The 19,964-nt window shown below is 41.8% G+C and overlaps 1 protein-coding gene across 4 annotated transcripts in view; it reads left to right on the top strand.

The window, feature by feature from the left end:
- pitpnm3 (PITPNM family member 3) overlaps positions 1-19,964 on the top strand; it is a 70,161-nt gene continuing 50,197 nt past the window's right edge. For 3 of the 4 annotated variants that reach the window (XM_068585253.1, XM_068585251.1, XM_068585250.1), the window contains exons 1-2: positions 1-69; positions 14,528-14,623. In XM_068585253.1, coding sequence (XP_068441354.1) covers positions 18-69; positions 14,528-14,623 — 148 coding nt within the window. In that variant the 5' untranslated portion in view covers positions 1-17. Of the gene's footprint in view, positions 70-200; positions 436-14,527; positions 14,624-19,964 lie in introns of those variants that run through there. The other variant, XM_068585252.1, reaches the window with a different exon arrangement.

Here is a 19,964-nt window from a genome sequence, read left to right as displayed (position 1 = left end):
CAACACATAGCCAAAGTATGTCTGCGGCATGGGCGGGTCGACGCACTGAGGCTGTGAGACTTGACACAGGTAAAGGAGAGCACATCTGCAGAATTGTTATTTCATTCCCCCTCCTCCTCCTCCTCCTCCTCCTCCTCCTCCTCCATCTCCTCCTCCTGCCCTCCCTTGTCCTACCCCCACCCCCTCCGCGGTGAGGAGAACCGACGCGGCAGCTGGAGCTCTCTCCGTGCCTGCTTCACCCCGCTTTCAGTCGGGGCTGGCGTCAATGTGCAGCAGGCGGGAGAGGCACGGAGGAAGAGGCGCCGTCTAATTAACTGTCCGACGAGACGTTGACGCGCAGACTGACGTGACGGCTTTGCTGAGTGACCGCAGAGAGACGTGGGGGGTGGGGACACGCGGGAGAGGACACTATGTCAAAAGAGACGAGAGGAAAAGGTAAGGACACACTACGCGTATAGTCTAACAGGTAGACAGTCCCGCGTCTCGTGCTGTTGGATGCTGGCGCGCGCGCGCCCGCGCACCGCCGCGTGCTGCATGTTTGACGGCAAATCTGTAGGAATGTGCAACGGTATGGAAACAGACGTCTGTGTGTGTCAAACGGCGGGGACCGGTGGACTGTCCTCATACTGTCAATCTGTCTGTCTGTCTGTCTGTCTGTGCGCGTGTGACCCGTCACATTCTGTGACGCCGCAGGGTCACATAGACAAAAACCAAAAAAAAAAAAAAAAAAAAAGGGCAGCAGATGACACGTCTTACCATTCACAGGTGTAAGCGTCTCTGGTATTGAGGAAAACTTTTGCTGAAATGCCCAATTAGGTCACAGAATCTGGAGATACAAGACAGAAACGGCGCACAGTGCCTGCTGTTCTGCTTTGTTCATAACATCTCACAATAAATCCGGAAATAAATATCCTGGACGAGGTTAGGAGGGGGAGGGGGGCAACACAGAGGAGTTCAGTGCGTTGCTATAAATAGCAGCCAGTTTTCTATCGCAGCTCATTTGATTGTTAATTGATACAAGGTGTGCGGGACAGTGTTTACAGGACACTGAGGTTGGGACATTACAGGACAATAGTAGCTTTATTGTTGCCCATTCCATAGTACAGTACTTTGGCAATAAAATGATGCTCAAAGAAGGAGGATATCCTAACAATGGATGAAATATAAAGCACTGCAATGTTCAGACTTTGAGCAAGTCAATAAGACCACTCAACAGAGTTCTAACCCGATAATCATGCTGAGGGCTTTGTGACTAGTCCGGCTTTTCTTTAGTCTGGGGTCCTTTTTCTTGTGACGCCGAGCATCTCTCTGCTCGGCTAAAGAGCCTTTGAGCAAGTCGCTGAATCTCTCTCGGTATGTTAGGCTTGCTGAGTGTTTGCATGTGGGGTTTGTGTTCCGCCCTTTCCCACAAGGTGAGGGGCAGAAACAAAAACTCCCTGCAGAGATCAATAAAATATCAGATCATTATTACTCTCAGCACGAGTTGCAATACGTTTTACAAAAGAGAGGAGGATTTATTCAGTATGGTAAAGGATTTACATTATTGCTGTCTCTGATTCAAAGTAACATCCTCACTAGGGTGCACTGCCGTACGAAGTGGAAAGCCTCTCAGATAGAATATAGATAATATAATAGTAGCCTGTCGGCAAGAAGGCTAAGATCAAGAGTTGAATGAATCCGTTAAATCTTCGCTTGGGCTCCCTAAATTTAGCTGAAATGTATTTTCTGTATCTGGATTTATCGCGAGCCCTTTCGTTTTTAAAACTTTCTGAGGCCAACAATTAGTTTTTCAAGTTTGAAATGGAGTCATGAGGATGTGAACAAAGACTGGCAGCACGGTAGATTCAACATAAGGCACGAGCCAGTAAATTGGTTAAAAAGCAAAATTGTTGGCGAAACAAATATGAATAAATAAGGGATAAATCCAAGCATAAAACGCTAAAGATCATGATGACACCGAGGCACAGTTGTAGAGTTGATTCCACACTAGAACTCAAGCAAATACCTAGAATGTAAATACCTGTTTATACTGTCAATACTGTCTATATCAATATCATTATCTACCACACTGCACCTTAACTGCTTCTTTTGCACTCTGGACTGACGCAAACTACATTTCGTTATCACAGTACTTGTACTATATGCAATGACAATAGAATTGAATCTTAATCTGAAGTAGTCAAGTTTTTTAGGAGGCAAAGTTTGTACTTTGAATGCATGGAAGACTATTTTTGCTGCAACTGGATGGCCTCTCTAGTTGAATAGTCAAATTCACTCGCTAACAAAAACTAATGTCAAGTTCTGTCCGCTGGGTTCGTGCATTTCTCACCTGAAAGGGATTGACCCATCGACTCAGATTTGAACTGGATTCCACTCCAATGAAAAAACAACTTTTCTCTTTTTTATCTCCTTTTATTTTGAGATTCAGTTCATTAAGTCCTTAATTCGGCTTCACTGAAACAAGCTCCCTTCGACCAAAGCTCCATTCAGCACATAAGGGTGAGAAACCTTAAATAAAAACGGAACAAGCCACACATTTCAGCAAACGCCCTTTCCATATGCAATCAAACACCTGTGCGTTTGGCCTACACACGAGCGACATTTCACCGCATTAAGTCCCCAGCTGTGCCTCCACCAACATGTCAACAAACAATTACCGCTGCCGCAGGTGTTTGCGCTGCGGATCTGCGCCGCGGAGCTGCGCCGCGCACTCCAGCGAGTCTCTGGCTTTTACCGGCTGCCTCTCCGTGGCTGCAGATTTGTCTGTCCTTGCACAGTGTCCCGATTCTCACGCTGTCTGGTCCCTCTTTTCGAACCTGCCCCACAGTTACTTCCGGTGCCTATAGCTCCGCCCCATTTTCAGGTGTCGGCAATAATATTTCTAATTGCGCTGTTTGTTGTCTAGTCTGCGATTATTTATCTCCACCGTATTTCTTCATTAATACAAATTACTCCACATTTTTTCCCCTCTTTTTGAAACCCGTGAACCCTGCGAGTGCTCCAGCAGGCCGGTGGCAGTGTGTAGGTTTACCGCTCGTGCATTCATATTTCGTTTTTGTTTCCATGAAACATCGCTTGACTTCTGCTCACAGAACTTGTGAAGTCGAGCGGTTCTCATAGAAACGGCGTTCTCTGAAGTCAACGTGTACATGGACAGGGCAGCCTTTTTTAATTTCAAGACTCACTTATGTACGCAGATCTTATCTTTTGTCATTTTCAATTATTAGAGGGCTGCAAGGGAGTCCACACTTCTTAATTCTAGTTTAAATGTTCTCTCTTGAGAGCTAAATCTGCACTACCATCTCAGGAAAGGATGATGAACTATAAGGCAGGGATAATATAGGAGTGCTGTGTCTATCTTTTCATCATTAAAGTATGGCAACGAGCATTTCTGGAGCATATAAGCTTTACAGTTTACTGCGCCTTTTCTCAGCTTCTGAAGAAACGATGGCTTTGTGCCCAGATTCACTGTCTGTATATTGAACCAGCTTTAATCCGTTCAAATATTGAAAGATAATTTGAGGACTACCAAGGGTTGAGGAATTATGGGGGCTGTGCTGAGTAAAGCATCAGTCCCTTAAAACAAAGCAGGTGGGACTCAAACAGCCATTTTTGTTTTTGGCCATTTGGTTGGTCCACCCCTTTGGTCCTTGCTGAGTCATCGCAACAAGTATTGGTTTTGTCCCCAGAGGTGTAATCCTAAAGTCTTCCTGATTCCCTGAGTTTAGCACTACCACAAGGTCAGCATTTTCATTCATCCTGTGAAATGTCTCCACGGATTGGTATGAACTACAAATATCCCTGGATCCCAGGTGATGTCTGTTAAGGACTTTGGTGGTCTGTAATCCCTGTTTTTTGTCTCGCGCCAGCATGAGGTTGGGTTTTGTGGTTTGGGATTAAATGTCTTGAAATATGAATTGCCATGAAATGTGGTACAGTCATGTAGGTGAATTGGAGTCTCTGAGGCCTTTTAAGATCCTATGTCTAGGATTCCGTTGATCTATAGAGAGAAAAGTACATTTTTATTCGTACATAATCACCTAAAACTAAGAATCCTTCGGGTTTCGTAAGCCAAGTTGCACCGCCATGTTTGTATAGTGGCCCAGAATGGACAATTAATCACTGGCGATAGAGGGAGCCCTTTTGCGTTTTTACATTACAGGACACCGTAGCTCTCCGACGTGCTTGGAAAGGGAGGGGCAAGCGGAGGGCTAAGGGTCCGTCACCAGCTGCCATCCGTCCTACACGCTGGCCCTTTAACGTTTCATCTAACTTTAGTGTCTAGACAATGTTTTAATTAATTTGATGCTTTGGTTTATGAACAAAAACCTGCAAAACTAATTCCTGTCCGTCTCAGATGTGCTTTCTGTTTATAAGCACCACTGTGACTAGTACAACCTCACGGGGCTGCTAGCACGGCTGTTGACTCCTAATGTCTTTAAAGGCACATTTGAAGATGACTATTGGCTAATGGCCATTTTGTAAATGTTGTTTTTATTAATTTTCTATAGGGAGATACAGATGCTCAGTTCCAGCTGTGTTTTGAAGCCAGACGAGTCTTGTGCTGCCAAATGTCCCAAGTGTTTTCATTGTCAGTCATCTTCGTCATCCTTCCCTCCTAGAGTGAAACTGATCCCCGTTTGTCCTCCCTAAGACTTTATGAATCATTTCCACGCTCTGTGTGAGATTTTTACTTGACATATTTGATGAAATGGAATTGGTCCGAGGTGGTATTTTCTTTTTATTTGCTGTCCAAATAGAATAAATGGGTAGCCTACCTGCTGTTTTGTTGAGATTCAGTCAAGCTAAAAATAGAGCAGAAGGATGCTGATAAACAGTCTCTCTTCCTTTCCCTCTCTCTCTTCCTCGCTACTTCCTTCTCTGTCTCTGTGGAGGTGAACAGTGAATGTTTGACAGCATTTTACTGTCGGATCTGCAACGATTGCCGCGTTGTTCTGGGGAATAGACTGCTGGCACGTTTTCTGCCAAAAAATAGTTGATGTGACGCTGTCAGCTCAGTCACTCAGTTAAAGACATGATGATACACTTTCATATCTTCTATCACACCACAGCAGCCTGTTGTGCGTTGGGGTTGTTGTCCCGGTCCCCAGACAGCCGGCTCAAAAAAGCAGCGCACGATGTTCTCTGAATGCTACACAGGCGAGTGCTAATGCATTCAGCCCGTGACCTCTGTTATTTTATTTGATCATGCAACACAGTACTAATTTACATTTAATAGGTGTTTGTCATGGGGCGGCACACTGGGCCTGTGTCGGGGAGCAGCTATATTTACAATGCACCCGGCAGATGGCCCGCTGCTGTTTGAGGTCGGAGACGAGACGGCGGCGGCGGCGGCGGCGGCGGAGGACCGCCTCACCTGCAGCCGGCCACCAGTCTCCTCGTTGTTTGTCACTGTCAATTGTCTTGACGTCACACTGGTGTCTGAATACAGAGCAGAGCGCGAGGCAGAAGCTGTGTTTTCTCTCTCTCTCTCTCTCTTTCTCTCTCTCCGTTCGTGGCTGCGTCAAAGCTGTCTGCCTCTTTTTTTAGGCTTTTTCGATGGCACACTCTCAGCTCTGTGATGCTACTATTAACACATGCGTTAACTTTAAAATCTATTAGTTTGGATTAGATGCTTTTGGGAGGTTCATACTGTTTTGGGGGTTTTGGCTAATTCGTGTTAGCGATTAATTGGAAGCACCTGTCAGTTAACTTGTCAATCACAAATTGCTGTAGAATGACTTTTTTTGAATTGTCCTTCGTAGAGCTGTAATGTCAATTAACCAACAGAAGTTTAATCGGATCATTTTTTGAGCAACGTTGCCAAAAACATTCAGTGGTTCCGCCTCCTGAAATGTGAACATTCGCCAGTTGTTTGTGTGTTTCTATGACAGTGAACTGAGGTGAACTTTGGCTTCTCAACAGATTGTCCAATTTTTTAACACGTCATCTGACATCAATATTTTATCCACCAAAACATAGAGGTCAATCGAGAAAATAATCAGCGATTGACATCCGAGGGTGTGACGTCACTCTGGCCGTGCGGACACGAGTCATCTGTCAACCATGAATCACAATTTTTTTTTAAACAGGCAAGTGTATGGTTATGATTTACTCTCAGCACCCATATGGTCATTTTGGGAGCTGTTTTTAGCTCACAGAGCGAACCAGAGCAGCGCATATTGGACTCCCATTCACCAGGTGACCAGAAACAACAGTCCAAATGAATGCGAATGTTCTGCTTGCCAGAAAAAAAGATGATGATTGATGATAAATGATGATCATAAATGATTTAAGTAGTAGGGAAAACATCAATGCTTTCAGGTCAACCTGTTTCCTAACCCTCCCGAATGCTTATTGAAATATTCAAATCATGGATAACAATTACAGTTGGGATCACAGTCAGTCTGTGATCTCCTCACCAGTCAGCTCGCTGTAATTAAGTGATTAAGTGAGCACAACTCATTTAAAAACATAAGAACATGGCGTTTATAATGTAATCCCTTCACACGCACTCCTCCTCCGGCTGAATATACAGTGCTATGTGCGGTCATCGTTGCATCAGAAGGGGTGAGTGTGCAGGCGTAGCAGTCCATTAAGAGTCGATGCAAGTGTTGATCTGCGTAGCTGCACTGCAGATAAATAGCATCCAGGGGGATAATGTCTGAGAGGTGTGTTTGCGAACGATACATTTTTGAGGAGCCATTGAGCTCTCCCGATTTCTCCCATTGGCTGTCGAGATTGATTTTAACTTTGTGCTAAAATCTGGTTTGATTTCATTCGAGGACAGGCTATTAATAGCCACTTCCAGCTCACAGAGGACCAGGCAGACTTTTCTTTTATGTGTACCGTCTGTGAGCCACTGGGTGTTTCACTGCGGCGTGAAGTCCATGTGATTTTCATCTCTACTCGGCCGTGTTGCATGTTTAAATGAAGGGCAGAGGCACTTCTCATTTCCTCCCCGGGTCTCACGTGCGCAGAAGCAAAGCCTTGTTGTATTTCCTCTCAGCTGCTGCCGTCGCTCATGACCCGGGAGATCTTTTCGGGCGCCGTTAGTTGCTTTCAGTTGAGAGGGAGAGGGAATATGAAAGGCCGTTAATGAGTAAATTTGGAGATTGGCACTCGTTTGGCTTACAGACCATCTGGGTTGGAGAGGAGAGAGGGCAATGAGAGATAATGCTGCGGCAAGCAGAAATTCTTTGAGGATAGTAGGAACTGATTGAAAACGGATTCCTCCCTATGAGGTCGGGGACACTGAGGGCTCGCGCATTATCCTCAAGACCGCGATGAGAACTTTCTTCAAGCTCATCTTGAAGCAGTTTGACCTTTTTAAAGCTGGAATCGTTGTAATTATCTTATATATGTACACTGTGTTTTTTATTTTTCTGGCTGAAATTCATCTATTGGTCTGGACACTTTTAATTGGGATCACAGAATCTTGTAACATCCAATCATGTCCCCGTAAAACCACCAAGTCTTCCCAGCCAAACCACACAATATGCTCTCCATCTGTCTGTACAAGTGTTTCTTCTATCGTTGCTCCTGAGGCTGACTCGAATGCTGTGAAGCGTCAACAGTTGCCTGGGATGCCCCCCACCCCCGAAACCAGCTTCTAAATAGGAATCGATAAGACGATTAAGCAGTAAGTCACTGGCTGAGATATCCGTGCAAAAAAGCAGCGCCGCGAACCTCCTCTGCGTCTTTAAAATAAGTGGCAGAGTGGTGCTTTACTTGCACACAATGACTCCGGCTCAGCACAGCGGGTGGCAGAGAGAGAAAGAAAAAATTCAACGTGTGGCTACATTTTATTCCAGTAGATGTTGATGATTGTCAAAAGCAATAAAACCCTCACAAGTAATACCAGGTAGGTAATGCCAGCATTTTACCCAAACATGTGAAACGTTTTTGTGTATTGTCGGGCTGAGGCCACAGCGAGGCTCAACCCTCGCCAGCAGCTACATGGAAGATGATGCAGAAGAGAGATGGATGAGTAAAAAAAATGGGGGTTTACACACATTTCCAACGCATTCTCTGTGCAGCTTCTTCGGAGGATTTCTTTGTCAATATCAAAGACAAATATATGTGATAAGAAAGCCAGAAATAAGAATAAATAAACAAGTTCAACGATAGTGGCTGTAGTCAAGCTGTTTCTTACTCATCTCCCAGAGTTTTCCTCATGAATCCATAACCTCACAGCGCCTTCAACCGCTGCCCTCCAAGAGAAAAATGTCCCCTTATATCACAGCTCTACAGGTAACATGTCGGTATTGAGTGTCCCGTAAATCTCACGTATCGACTGTGCACATTACACTGACAATCAATGGAAAATAGCACATAGATTTATGAATTATAGGTTTATTTCAATAAAATAACCTCTGAGCCAGAGCAAAAGAGATTTTTTTGTGAATATTGTGTAACATGAGTCATGCAGCAGGAAGGGTGTTAACATCCACTTAGAAAAAAGATGACTTGAGCTTTTTCATCCATAAATACAGACACATCTGCAGCAAGTAATCAACCCCGGTATTGCAGAATATCAAATGGGCCTTCTAGCAACCTTTTTTATTACCTTCGCCCGTGAATATATAGGGTTATGGTTAGTATATATATATATATTTATATATTTATATATATATATATATATATATATATATATATATATATATGTATATATGTATATATATGTATATATATATATATGTATATATGTATATATATGTATATATGTATATATATATATATATATATATATATATATGTATATATGTATATATATGTATATATGTATATATATGTATATATGTATATATATGTATATATATATATATATATATATATATATATATATGTATATATATGTATATATATGTATATATATATATATATATATATATATATATATATATATATATATATATATATATATATATATATATATACTATGACAGGAACATTAGTCTGCCATTCCTGGAAAATCTTCTCCTTCGTACACACCCTTCAAGCAAATATTTTTTTTTATTGGTCTACGTCAATTTGTGCACTGTGAACCTAAAAACAAACTATTTAGAAAACAAACTGAAATAAACACTTTCACTCTTCTCATTACGACTTTCCCTTGTGAAAGCTCTCTAAGGCACAAGTGGGCTTTTTTTTTTTGGTGCTGTTTCTGTGGATTAGCTGAAATTAACTTTGAAACGATTTCAAATTCTCCACACGCACACGTCTAATAAGCTGTATTTAAAACCAGCAGGAACGTGACAGTGGTTTAAAAAGCCTGCCGAGCAGTTTACTGACTGTTTTAACCAAATAGCATTTTCAGGCTATACTCACAGTCTACCATCCAGCCATCCAACTCTTCCATTAAAAGTCAAGCATTTGCACCTGTGACTCGGCACGAGCTGCCCACACATTGGGTAGCACTGCTGCCATGTGTTGGTCGTGAAGCTGGAGATTCATACCTGTATGCGATGGACGGATAAAGGGGGTATAACCTGTGATTGCAATGGAGCTGCTGCTCCAGTAATTGATGCTGTCAGCCCACCGTTTCAACCGGCTGCAGGCCGCTGTGTAAACACCACTGGAAGTAGATAATAGAAAGGAAAAGATGAGAGGAAATAGATGAGTCACAAGCACAGGCTTGTGTTGTGCTGCTCTGAAGTGAAGCTTTTTAGATACTTGCAATACGATTCTGAATAGTCCAGTGAAGTGCCGGGCTTCTTCCACTTCTCTTGCTCTCTTCTTGTTAGTTTCCATAAGCTGCATATTTAGATTCAGGAAACAAGCTGTTTTTGGTTTTGCATGCTTTCATTTAGGAGACAAAAGCAAATTGATCAAAGTAACTAACTGCTGAATCACCCTTTTGCGGTTTTTGGCCGGGGATCTGTTGAACACTGAAACTGAATTTGAGCATGTCAAATGAGGGAGAAGGACTGGAACATCCGAAGATGTCATTTAGAAAATTCAGCTTGCTATTAAAATTGTTCTATCTTTAGGAACTTATTAACACTGGCCAAAACATTTACACATAAATATATAAATAAGAATAAAGTGTTACTCAATTATATTTGAAAAGGCATGAAATAAAAGCTTGTTCTCACCGGGTAATCAACGTTGATTAACTTCTTTTAAACTGCTGAAATACAGCAAAGCATTGTGGGAAGAGTTCTAGCCTATAGCCCTGCCGTCACTTTCACCCGCGGCCGTAACGTTTCACTTAAAATACTTTACAACGTCGGATTTCAAGACGCCTCTATGTCAGTTCTGTAACCCTCAGAGCTTGTAGGAATCTAATGAAGTATTCATTCTTTTGTTTTGTTGATTCATAGCTGAAAAATCCAAGTGCGGTCACGTTGTTTATTCAGTTTCTTCATAAAGTCAGTTTCAGCCATTTTTCAGTACAATTCAAATTTAAAATCTGTAAATCTTATGTTTAGGTACGCTTCACCAATGGCCAAAAACAAGACGAATACATGACACGTTTAAGTCGACTAAAATATAATACAATAATATAATATCAAAAATGACTTTAAATTTCAAGACAGTGGCAGAAAATCTGGTCAAATACTTTTAATTTATTTGCTTTTGTACCAAATACCTGAAAATGGATATCATTCCCAACAACCACTGTTGTACTTAGCATTTGCATGCTAACACGCAAAACCAAGACGGTGAACATGGTGAACCTTGAATCTGCTCAGCGTGACAGCATTGAGCTCAAAGGGACACACACACACACACACACACACACACACACACACACACACACACACACACACACACAGTACTTTGACATAAAACTATATCGTCAGTGTGACTATTAGAAATACTCATTGACACAGTGCATTTCCGATTGGTTTGTTTCAACACTTTACTGATGCGGTTCAGCCTCTCACGAAGAATTTTCATTTTGTAAACGATGTTGTTTATCATTCATCAACATTGCTAGGCCAATCACATCTAATTAAATTACACAAACGCTGATTTCTACACCGCCGTCTGGTGAAACAATCATGAGCCTTGTTCTCATAGAGATGGAGATATACATGATGGAGCACTCTTCTGTCACCAATGAGGCAACGTGCCGGCTTGCAGACGTGAATAGACGGGACATCGGCTCCCACTATTGACAAAATGTTCCTATTTCTAATTCATGGCCTTCAAGCGGGATTGTCCGCTCAGATTAGCACTGCTGCTGGATGCGTGATCCTAATCTGTCGTCCTTTCAAGCCTTCACTTCGTAGCCGTGGGAATATGGTGGAGTGCAAGGCTCTGCAGGGAGTTACAGCAATCATTTCTATTACCCCAATTGGAAAAGCAGCGCTTGGCGATGAGACTTCAGCCACACATGCTTCGGTTAGACTCCTTAAACAAAAAAATTCAACACAGCTTGCAGGAGATAGATCTCCAAGACACGTGTGTCTGTTCCACCTGTGGATGTATTGGTTAAAAGCGGCACGTTAAGCTCTGAACACTGCTGAGTTCTTACAGTCATGGCATTTTAAAACGGTTATTTCCAGGCCTGGAAAAAGTCCCTGAAGAAAATATAACCTCAAAAGTTTTGGAAAAGTCACGGAAATGTGTTGTATTCGTATGTTCATATCGTTCATTTATGCTGAGTTCAAAATAATTGATATTCTTTTAAAAGAAAGACACTCAAAATATTAGCAGGCATACATATAGGTATCTAAATGTTTATTCTTACTATTGTCCCTTATTCCTTTGTGTCATCTGAGGTGTACTGTATGCTTTGGAATTCTCATTAAATACTACATTTTTTTTCACTTTTTTATGTGTACACGGATATTTCACAACATGTTTGGTCATTGAAATTTGGTTTAAAGTCATGAAAATCAAGTGGTCAAATTGTGTATAAGCTCTGAACAATGGCACAGAGCAACGGCCTCTCCATATGCCTCCTCAGCAGATCTCAAAGCCTCAGACAGTCAAGCAGGGATGCACAGTGGAGTGATGGCTCCAATATTAAATGCCCAACAACAGGCAGACATTTGAGGTTTTTCCTTTTGCAAACAGCACATTTTACTAGTTTTACATTCCCACTGCTCTTTTATACAACATCATTTTGTGGGGTTATATGTAATGTAAATAAAAAGCTCTGTTCATGACTAGCGTCCCCACTGCACACGGACTGAAGTTTGCACCCCGGCAACCTCAAACCTGTTCCATTCAGACATTAAAGTATCCTCATCTGAAGAGCTTGGTGAAAGTGAACCATCCTGCTTGGGAATACAAATAGAAAAGGATAAATTGATACTCTGTCTGGTTCAAACGTGTAAGCTGAGCAGCAAAACCAAACTATTATATATAATAATAGCTTTACATTGAGACTGTAGTGGTCGAAGGTCACCGTGATCTCACAAAACATGATTTAGGGCCAAGAATAATCATGACTCCAAAATGTGTATGCTAATTATGACAGTTTGACACAATGTTTAATAGGATAAAATACAGAAGTGGGGACATTTTGGACAGACATGGATGTAAACCGTAACTGACAGCACACAGTTCATAGCTCCTGTAGTCATTGTGTGAAAGTGGGCAGAGACATTTCCAATTTTAGAGAGAGAAGTACTCTCTGGAAAATAATGATCATCTTAATGCTGTTTGCAGTAATGACTTATTTCGCTGTGAGAGCAGAGCAGCTGGCCTAAAGGTCTTGTTTATACAGCAGCTTAGTTGACGCTGTTGGTGTGTACGTTGATGCACATTTAATTCTCCACACTGAAGCAATCCTCGTCCCGTTACTTACCCTCGATAGGGCAATAGGCCACGTTGAGAGGGTTAAAGGCTTTGCTTGGAGGTTTCCAGGATACAGGAAAATAATTTAGCTGACGGGCAGATCGTCCACTAAGTCAGAAGTAAAAAAGAGAGAGCTTTAGTTTATCCCTTACTGGGTTGGCATATTGACTAATTGTCCAGGATTAAAGTGCTTAGAAAGCAGTTGCAAGGTTTTTCTTTTTTATTTACATATTGTTGCGGTGGAGGATGTCACGGCTCTTTTTCATATTTTACCTGGTTTCTTGACAGTAATGGGAAATGATAATGAGGCTATTTACAGAGTGTTTTACATGTTTTTTACTCTACTTGGAAGGGGGGACATTTGGTGTGGCTGAGAAATGTACAAACAGAACTAATGAATTGGTGTGTTTTTCGCAAAGCAGTAGCTGTGGATCAATAATTGAGATTTCCAATGCCAGTGTCATTACACTACCTCGACATAAAGTGAACATTCTCTCTTAAAAAAATTCCAAATTGCAGCGGTGCTGAAGAGATGACCATTTATTGCGTAACCTCTCAGAACGAGTTTGTTAGTGAACCATGTGAAATGCAGGGGATAAAGAGAAGCTGGAACTGGGTTATGTAGTGTGTAAATTGCAAAAGTGATGGGTGGAAACTATCCATTATCTCCAGCTCAGAGTAAATGCCTCCTCCAGCACAGAATAAATACTTTTATGCATATGTTGTAATGAGCAAAAAAGCCTTCTGTTAGATGCACACAGGTCTACAGGATACGTTAGATGAATATCTAGTTGTACTATCTCACATCATTTGAAAGCAGGTCGATTCAGTGAATGAGAATGGTGGCATTTGGGGCTTTTTTATTAAACATGGGCAAATCCCTATTCTTTATATGATAGTTTGTGTCATGTAGCAGGTTTTGTGTGAATGCTTTAATAGTGAAACATCAGACAGTTTGCTATATTGGGTCTGTGCTGTAAAGTTAGGATGCAATGAACCCAGAATATGAGAAAATGGAGTTTTATGATTTGTGACACTGGGCCAGAAGGGAAACGCGGTTCATTACATCAGCCGAGTGCAGCAATACCGAGAGGTACTCGAGGGTTATCAAAGTTGCTGTCCCAAAGAGCATGCGAAAGCAGGGAAACATTAATTGCATTAAAACAGGAAAACCCCACTTGACAAGCACAACATTTTAACCCTGACCCAGTTGAGCAGAATTACACTTAGAGAAACGACTACCGCAACACCTAATTAATCTTGTAAATTAATACCCCCCTCGGCAGAGCAGGATTTGTCAGTTTCCCCTCGGGTGGGTTACAGCCACTTTCTGCTTCGGAGAGTTTTGAGGAATAAATTGCTCTTCTCTGTTGTTTGCCATGTTTTTTTTTTTTTATATGTGAGTACTGGAGAGTGGATATTGTCAACAAATGGAAATGGAAAATGCTCTAAATCCCTTTTCATCCCGGCGCTTGTATCAGAAGGTCATACAAACACTGCCCGGCCTCCTTGCAGAGACACTTGTGTGCTATGACACTTTACAAAGGAAAGTCCATGTGGGTCTTTTCACCTGCTGCGGCACTCAAAAGATCATCTATCTCCACCTGGAGGCATTGACATTTTGCTTTTCAACCGTGAGGTAAAAAGAAAGAAAAGTGATACAAACATATTTGAGTGTTGCCTGTCCTCCAGTTCTGTGATTAATGGCACGACCCTGCGTTCATCCTTTCAGTTTAAAAGCTGATTTTATTTTTCTGTTCTGCCCCCGCAGGATCATCTCGAAAGCACAGCGCCGCTCATTGGTGTCTGCAGAATATCGCTCAAGAATCAGTCGAAAGCTCTGATGAGGAGTTCTTTGATGCCAGAGGTTAGTATAACATTTTATTTTTACATTTGATCTCCACCATTAATCTCTCCAAATGCCTCTTTGAGCGTTTCAAACGGACCCTTTTCCATCAAGTGTCCACGCTTGTGACTCTTATAGCCCGTCTTCACGACAGGAACTAACTTGAAGTCATTGCCACAGGTTCTGTATTGACCAGGACAACCAATGGAAACACCAAAATAACTGTGCACAACACCTGTTGGACATTCAGGTTCTCAAGAAAATCCTTAAATCTAGAATGAAATAGAGGCAAGTTCCCTAAAATGTAAATGTTTCTAAAAGTGACTGTTTTAACTTGTTCTGTTCTATGTTTTCTGTCTGTAACTATGTGGTTTTTGTTATGTTGCTTTAAATCTCAATGGGCCTTTCCTGGTTAAATGAAGGTTTAAATATATATATATATATATATAAAAAATCCTTTCTCAGAACAAAGCAGACGGAGTGACAAATGGATCATGTATTGATAATCACTCCTCTTTTGTTTCAAGCCAATCTCACTCTCCACTGTGAAAGAGTCCTGTCCATGTATTAAAGCTGTCATACTGACCAGAAATAGACACATTTGGGAAGATGTTCTTCTACTAGCCCTTTCCCCAAAGGGAGGGAATCAGTGGAATATTTATCCCGTTAATTATCCACTACAAGTGGTCATCCCGAGAGACTGGAGCTCCTCAGCTGTGTTGTTTTTCTTATAGCATGTTCTTATTTAACCTTAAGCCAGTCAATAGCGAGGGGTGTGTCAAGGGTTTCTGGTGTCCAGCATTGTATCTTATCCTATGAAAACGCTATCAAAAATGTAGCTTAGTGGGAAACAGATGAGAGACCGTCTGCTCCGCTCCATTTCCATTTCGGTCGGTGGATGGAATTTTTTTAGTGCTGCAGTCTGAAGTCACATGTTTTGTGTACGGAGATAAGATTTAATCATTTTTTTCAATCATCCGTCATCATTCATACTCCCCTTTTTTGTTTTTATCTCATTTTGCTTTTCCCGACTCAATCTTTTGTTCACTTCCCTCGCTTAATTCTGATTCCCTTGCACATTGTGTCCTGCAGACACGTTGCGCAAAATTCATTTCGCGAGACCGGTGTCAAGGCAGCAATCAGCGTTGATAAGGGGGATAAGATAACGTGCATGTGCTGCATGTGAGCCGATGTATTTCATTGTCCTCCTGACGCGTCTGCTGCACGAGATTCCCCACTCAGCCGTGAAATATCTTTACCGAGTGTGAAGGGACGGAGAGCAAATATGTCCTTTCATCTTTTTTAATTAAATAGCAGGGAGAGACTGCACACTGGTGTGTCAAACAATATGGACACAGCCGCCTGGCTCTGTCCAAAGATTAAATAACAAAATCCACCTAGAGGCACATTTAAATATCACCAGTTAATAATGTTTACACTCGTTTGTTTTAATCCATACAAAAATTCAAGTGTTAAAGGAGCTGGCTGTGGTGTCGCGTGTCCAGGATGTAACTGCAACTGACCACAAAAATAGTCAGGACACAAACCCCCATAAAACCAAATTGTTGTTTTTCCACTCTGCTTTTTTCTCTCTCCGTGTCTCTAATTGGCTTATTTGGTGGCTTGTTCTTCAGAGACCAAACATATCACATCGCTCATTGATGCACACAGGCCGATATTTTTTTCAGGTCTCCGTTTGTGAAAAACCTTGAATTATCCTTTCTGGTTTCATGAAAGCATGGCTGTCTCAAATCAACAAAGAAGCTCCATTATAGCACGAGCAAATTTGAAACATGAAATACAACAAAGCCAAAGAAGTAAAGCCAGAAAAGAAGACGTTTGAACAGTGTTTTGTTGTTACAGTTGCCATGTGACTTTATTGTCTGCGCTCATGGAGAAAGTGGAGCTCCGTCCTGCAGGAATGGCAACAGAGAAAGTTATTCCAAACATAAACATGCTCAGTATGAAGGATGCCTCCCTTAAAAGGGAAACCAGACCTCTGCAGGCTCACTAGAGTCGCTTGCTAACTGCAAGACTGTGGCTCTCCATCTTTGCTGTATATTGCCGCTCTGGTCGCTTTTATTTCTACCGGGTGTATGCTTTCTTTAGCCCGAAGCAATTTCAGCCTTTTCCAGAAAAGCAGCGAGCGAAACTAAAAGAATTACACTGAAGAGTGACCGACCGGGTGTCATATTATAGGCCTACCACTCAAGCCGTCACAATAAGCTCGTGGGAGAGTTTTGTTTATGTGGTTATGATGAATTCCTATTGCTGTGTGTAACTCAGTGTGCCCAGAAATCTATGACGGTGTATGGAGACTGTACAATGTTTTAAAAGGAGAGTCCTGACTGTTGTTGTCGTTGATCTGTTTTCTACCGTTTTTCATTTGAACGATTCCTCTTGCTCATGCACTGTCTCTGTACAGATTGTTTTAATGGACTACATCATCAGGAACCTTTCGAAAACCAGATGAGGCATCTCAAGAGGCTCTTCCTGCATCGTGGAAGTTGAATTGTAGTGTTATGAAGTGGCTCTATATTCTGATACTCATTTTTTAATACTATTCCATGTACTTGGCCAGTGTACTTGGCGCACTGAGCTGTTCAAGAACCGAGCTGAAGATGGCTTTTATCCTTGAGGGTGTTTTAAGTCGCTGACAATGTCGTCATACTGGCTGGACAATGTCGGACAAGTGGCCCTGTTTTATCATTTAAATAAATAAATATCATCAAAAACAAACAAACATCCTACTGTAAAGCAGGGAAGCGGATCTACAAATCCAGTAATATCTGTGTGAGACCTAGTGTCTGTAATGTTGTCCTGTGTCAGCCGCTGTGCCTGTCACATGATGTGGAGGCAACACAGATGTTGGCTGGAGGGTTTCTGTTGATCAACTCTTCCGACATCCGCACAGCTGCCCACACCGAAGCCCCACACAATGTGCGCACAAGCGCTCAGGATGGGTTTTGTCACACACTCGCGCCGCAGCCCCCTCACAGCTGGCCCACGGCGTTGATGAAAACAGAAGTGGTGTTGGAGCCGAGAGTGCACTTTTCTACGCTTGAACAGTTTGGAGCTTTGTTGTCTGTGAAGAATCCCAATGCTCAAACACGTTGGAGATCCTTAAGTTTTACTCTGAACAAGCCGATGGAATCTTGCTTTTTCTTTATAGCCAATTACAGTGAAGGGCGCCATGTGTTTCCCTTCGCCAATAGCTCCATCTCATCTCCATCAGTGTGCTGAAAATGCTCATTGGGACCAAGGCCCGGCATTTTAAATATTTGCTTACCGCTGTGCTTCGGCCAGAAAATGCTGGCGTCGTTCTGGATTGAGGATTACATGTCAGTTTTGTTATTTATGAAATTTGAACAAGACCATGTTTAGATTTTGTCTGTTTCTATTTGAATGCTTGATTAAGGAAAGCTTCATAAAATAGCATTTCCTGACTGTATGAATAGTGTTGGCGTGTTAAATCAGGCTTGTATTTCTGAAGTACAGAATGTTCTCTGTGCTGTGTAATCTTTTACACATGTAGCTGTCGACAACGCATGTTTAATAGCCTCTACAGTAAGTGTTCCTGCTCCTTCATGGCTGTTTCTGCTGCAGGTGTAACAGCAGCGGGAGGTCATTTTGCAGGATTGCTTTCATTTCCTTATTTTACTCCCTCTGAAGAATCTGATGAATTCCACTCACCAGAACTCAAAAGAAAAATCATACCTCCACTTCTCACACACATAAATACACTCAAAGTTGCGCACAAGGAGGAAACGTCAGCAAAATGCCAATGCAATCGTCACTTTGTTTATTGACTTGAGCTGTTGACAAATTAGCTGTGCCTTAATCCAGATTAATTATTTGATGACATGAATTTGAATAATGAGCAGAATTGACAGACTGACTCTGGAAGGAAAGCCCTGGTGTTGACGACACTCTCACAGTAATAAATTGCCACGGGATCGGGCATCTACTATCACTGTTAGTGACAGAAAACCTTTCTGCAAATCCGTCATGGCGTTTTAATGACAAAAGTCATTAATAAAGGTTGTTGGAATCCTAAAATGTGCTGTTCACGTCAGCCTACATGCACCACGACACAGTGAGGAACAAAAGCTCTCACTCGCTTAAAGGTGTACGTCCGCTTTCACGAGATTACACTGATGACGCATTCGATTCGGCAATTTATTTGCGGTTAAACATTTCCACTGATTGTTTCATGGGAGACTTTTTTTTAACTAATAAGACTCACAAAGTTGTTGAATATTAAATACAAGACAAGAACACTATCACCTAGCCGGCTTGGTAAATAATAAGAGATGATAATAAGTCTCTTCTTGTTCTTCTTCTTCTGTCAAGTTTTATGGCGGTTGGCATCCAAAGACATTGGGACTGTCCTCTCATTTGCTCTAGATGTAGTGAAGTCATGTCTACCTGAGCAGATAATGATGTCACCCTCCTTCCGTCCGCAATATCAGAGATCATCTGTGCTTTGTTGACTTTAGCATTGGCTTCATCCATTCTGAGTCCTAACCTTAACTGTAAAACCAAGTAGGAGGAACTGTTAAAACTCCCTTTTTTAAAAATGTCCTCGCGCTTTAGATTTCAAACTAAGCTGGTCCTCACAATGATAGGAGAACAAGGAGCACACAGACACACTCACACACGAGCCATCCCCACGTGATGTTGGGTGACTGCACTGTTGGTGAAAGAATGTGTCCGTAAAAGAATCCACTTCATCCCCACGCCAGTCTTCACTCACTTTAATGCTGCACCTGTGTGACATGTGCGGCTCTGGGACAGAGGGAATGATCAATTCTGTCTGTTTTTTTATTTTATTTGATGTGATATTTCTGGAGAATAGACCCATCAGCCAGTGTGTTTACTCAACCTTCCTTTGACTTCTTCTTTTTCGGCAGTGTGTTTTCATGCTCGTTTTCATGTTCATTCTTTTTAACAAGTCATCTCAAGGTATCATCAGCAAATGTGGATTTAATGTTGTGCACCAGAAGACCGCTGACTTCAAAAAAGCTTTGATCACATTTTTGGATGGATCCAGATTTTCTTTTTTCTCCTTTTTTAAAATGGTGTGAATTATGCAACTTCCACATGGGAATAATTTGCACAATTTTGTTGTTTGGGTGATCGAGAAAACGTGGTCTTGGTAGCACTTAACATCTGTTTATTTCAGCCATGTAGTACACAAACATATTTCATTCTGTCACTGCATGTGGTGATTTCACTGATTTTCTTGTTTCTTTCTGATTATATGTGTCGATCAGGAACATCAGCTGCTGCAGTACAAAAGAAATTGTTACTGCGCAACCTGTTCATATGATCTGTTGATAAAACAAGTGTAAAAAGAAAG

This window comes from Clinocottus analis, unplaced genomic scaffold (assembly GCF_023055335.1).
Source record: "Clinocottus analis isolate CAN_PGR_092001 unplaced genomic scaffold, fCliAna1.0.p SCAF_2, whole genome shotgun sequence".
NCBI classification, from domain to species: domain Eukaryota; kingdom Metazoa; phylum Chordata; class Actinopteri; order Perciformes; family Cottidae; genus Clinocottus; species Clinocottus analis.
Note: the sequence above shows the minus strand (reverse complement) of the source record. Positions and strands in the feature narration are given on the sequence as shown.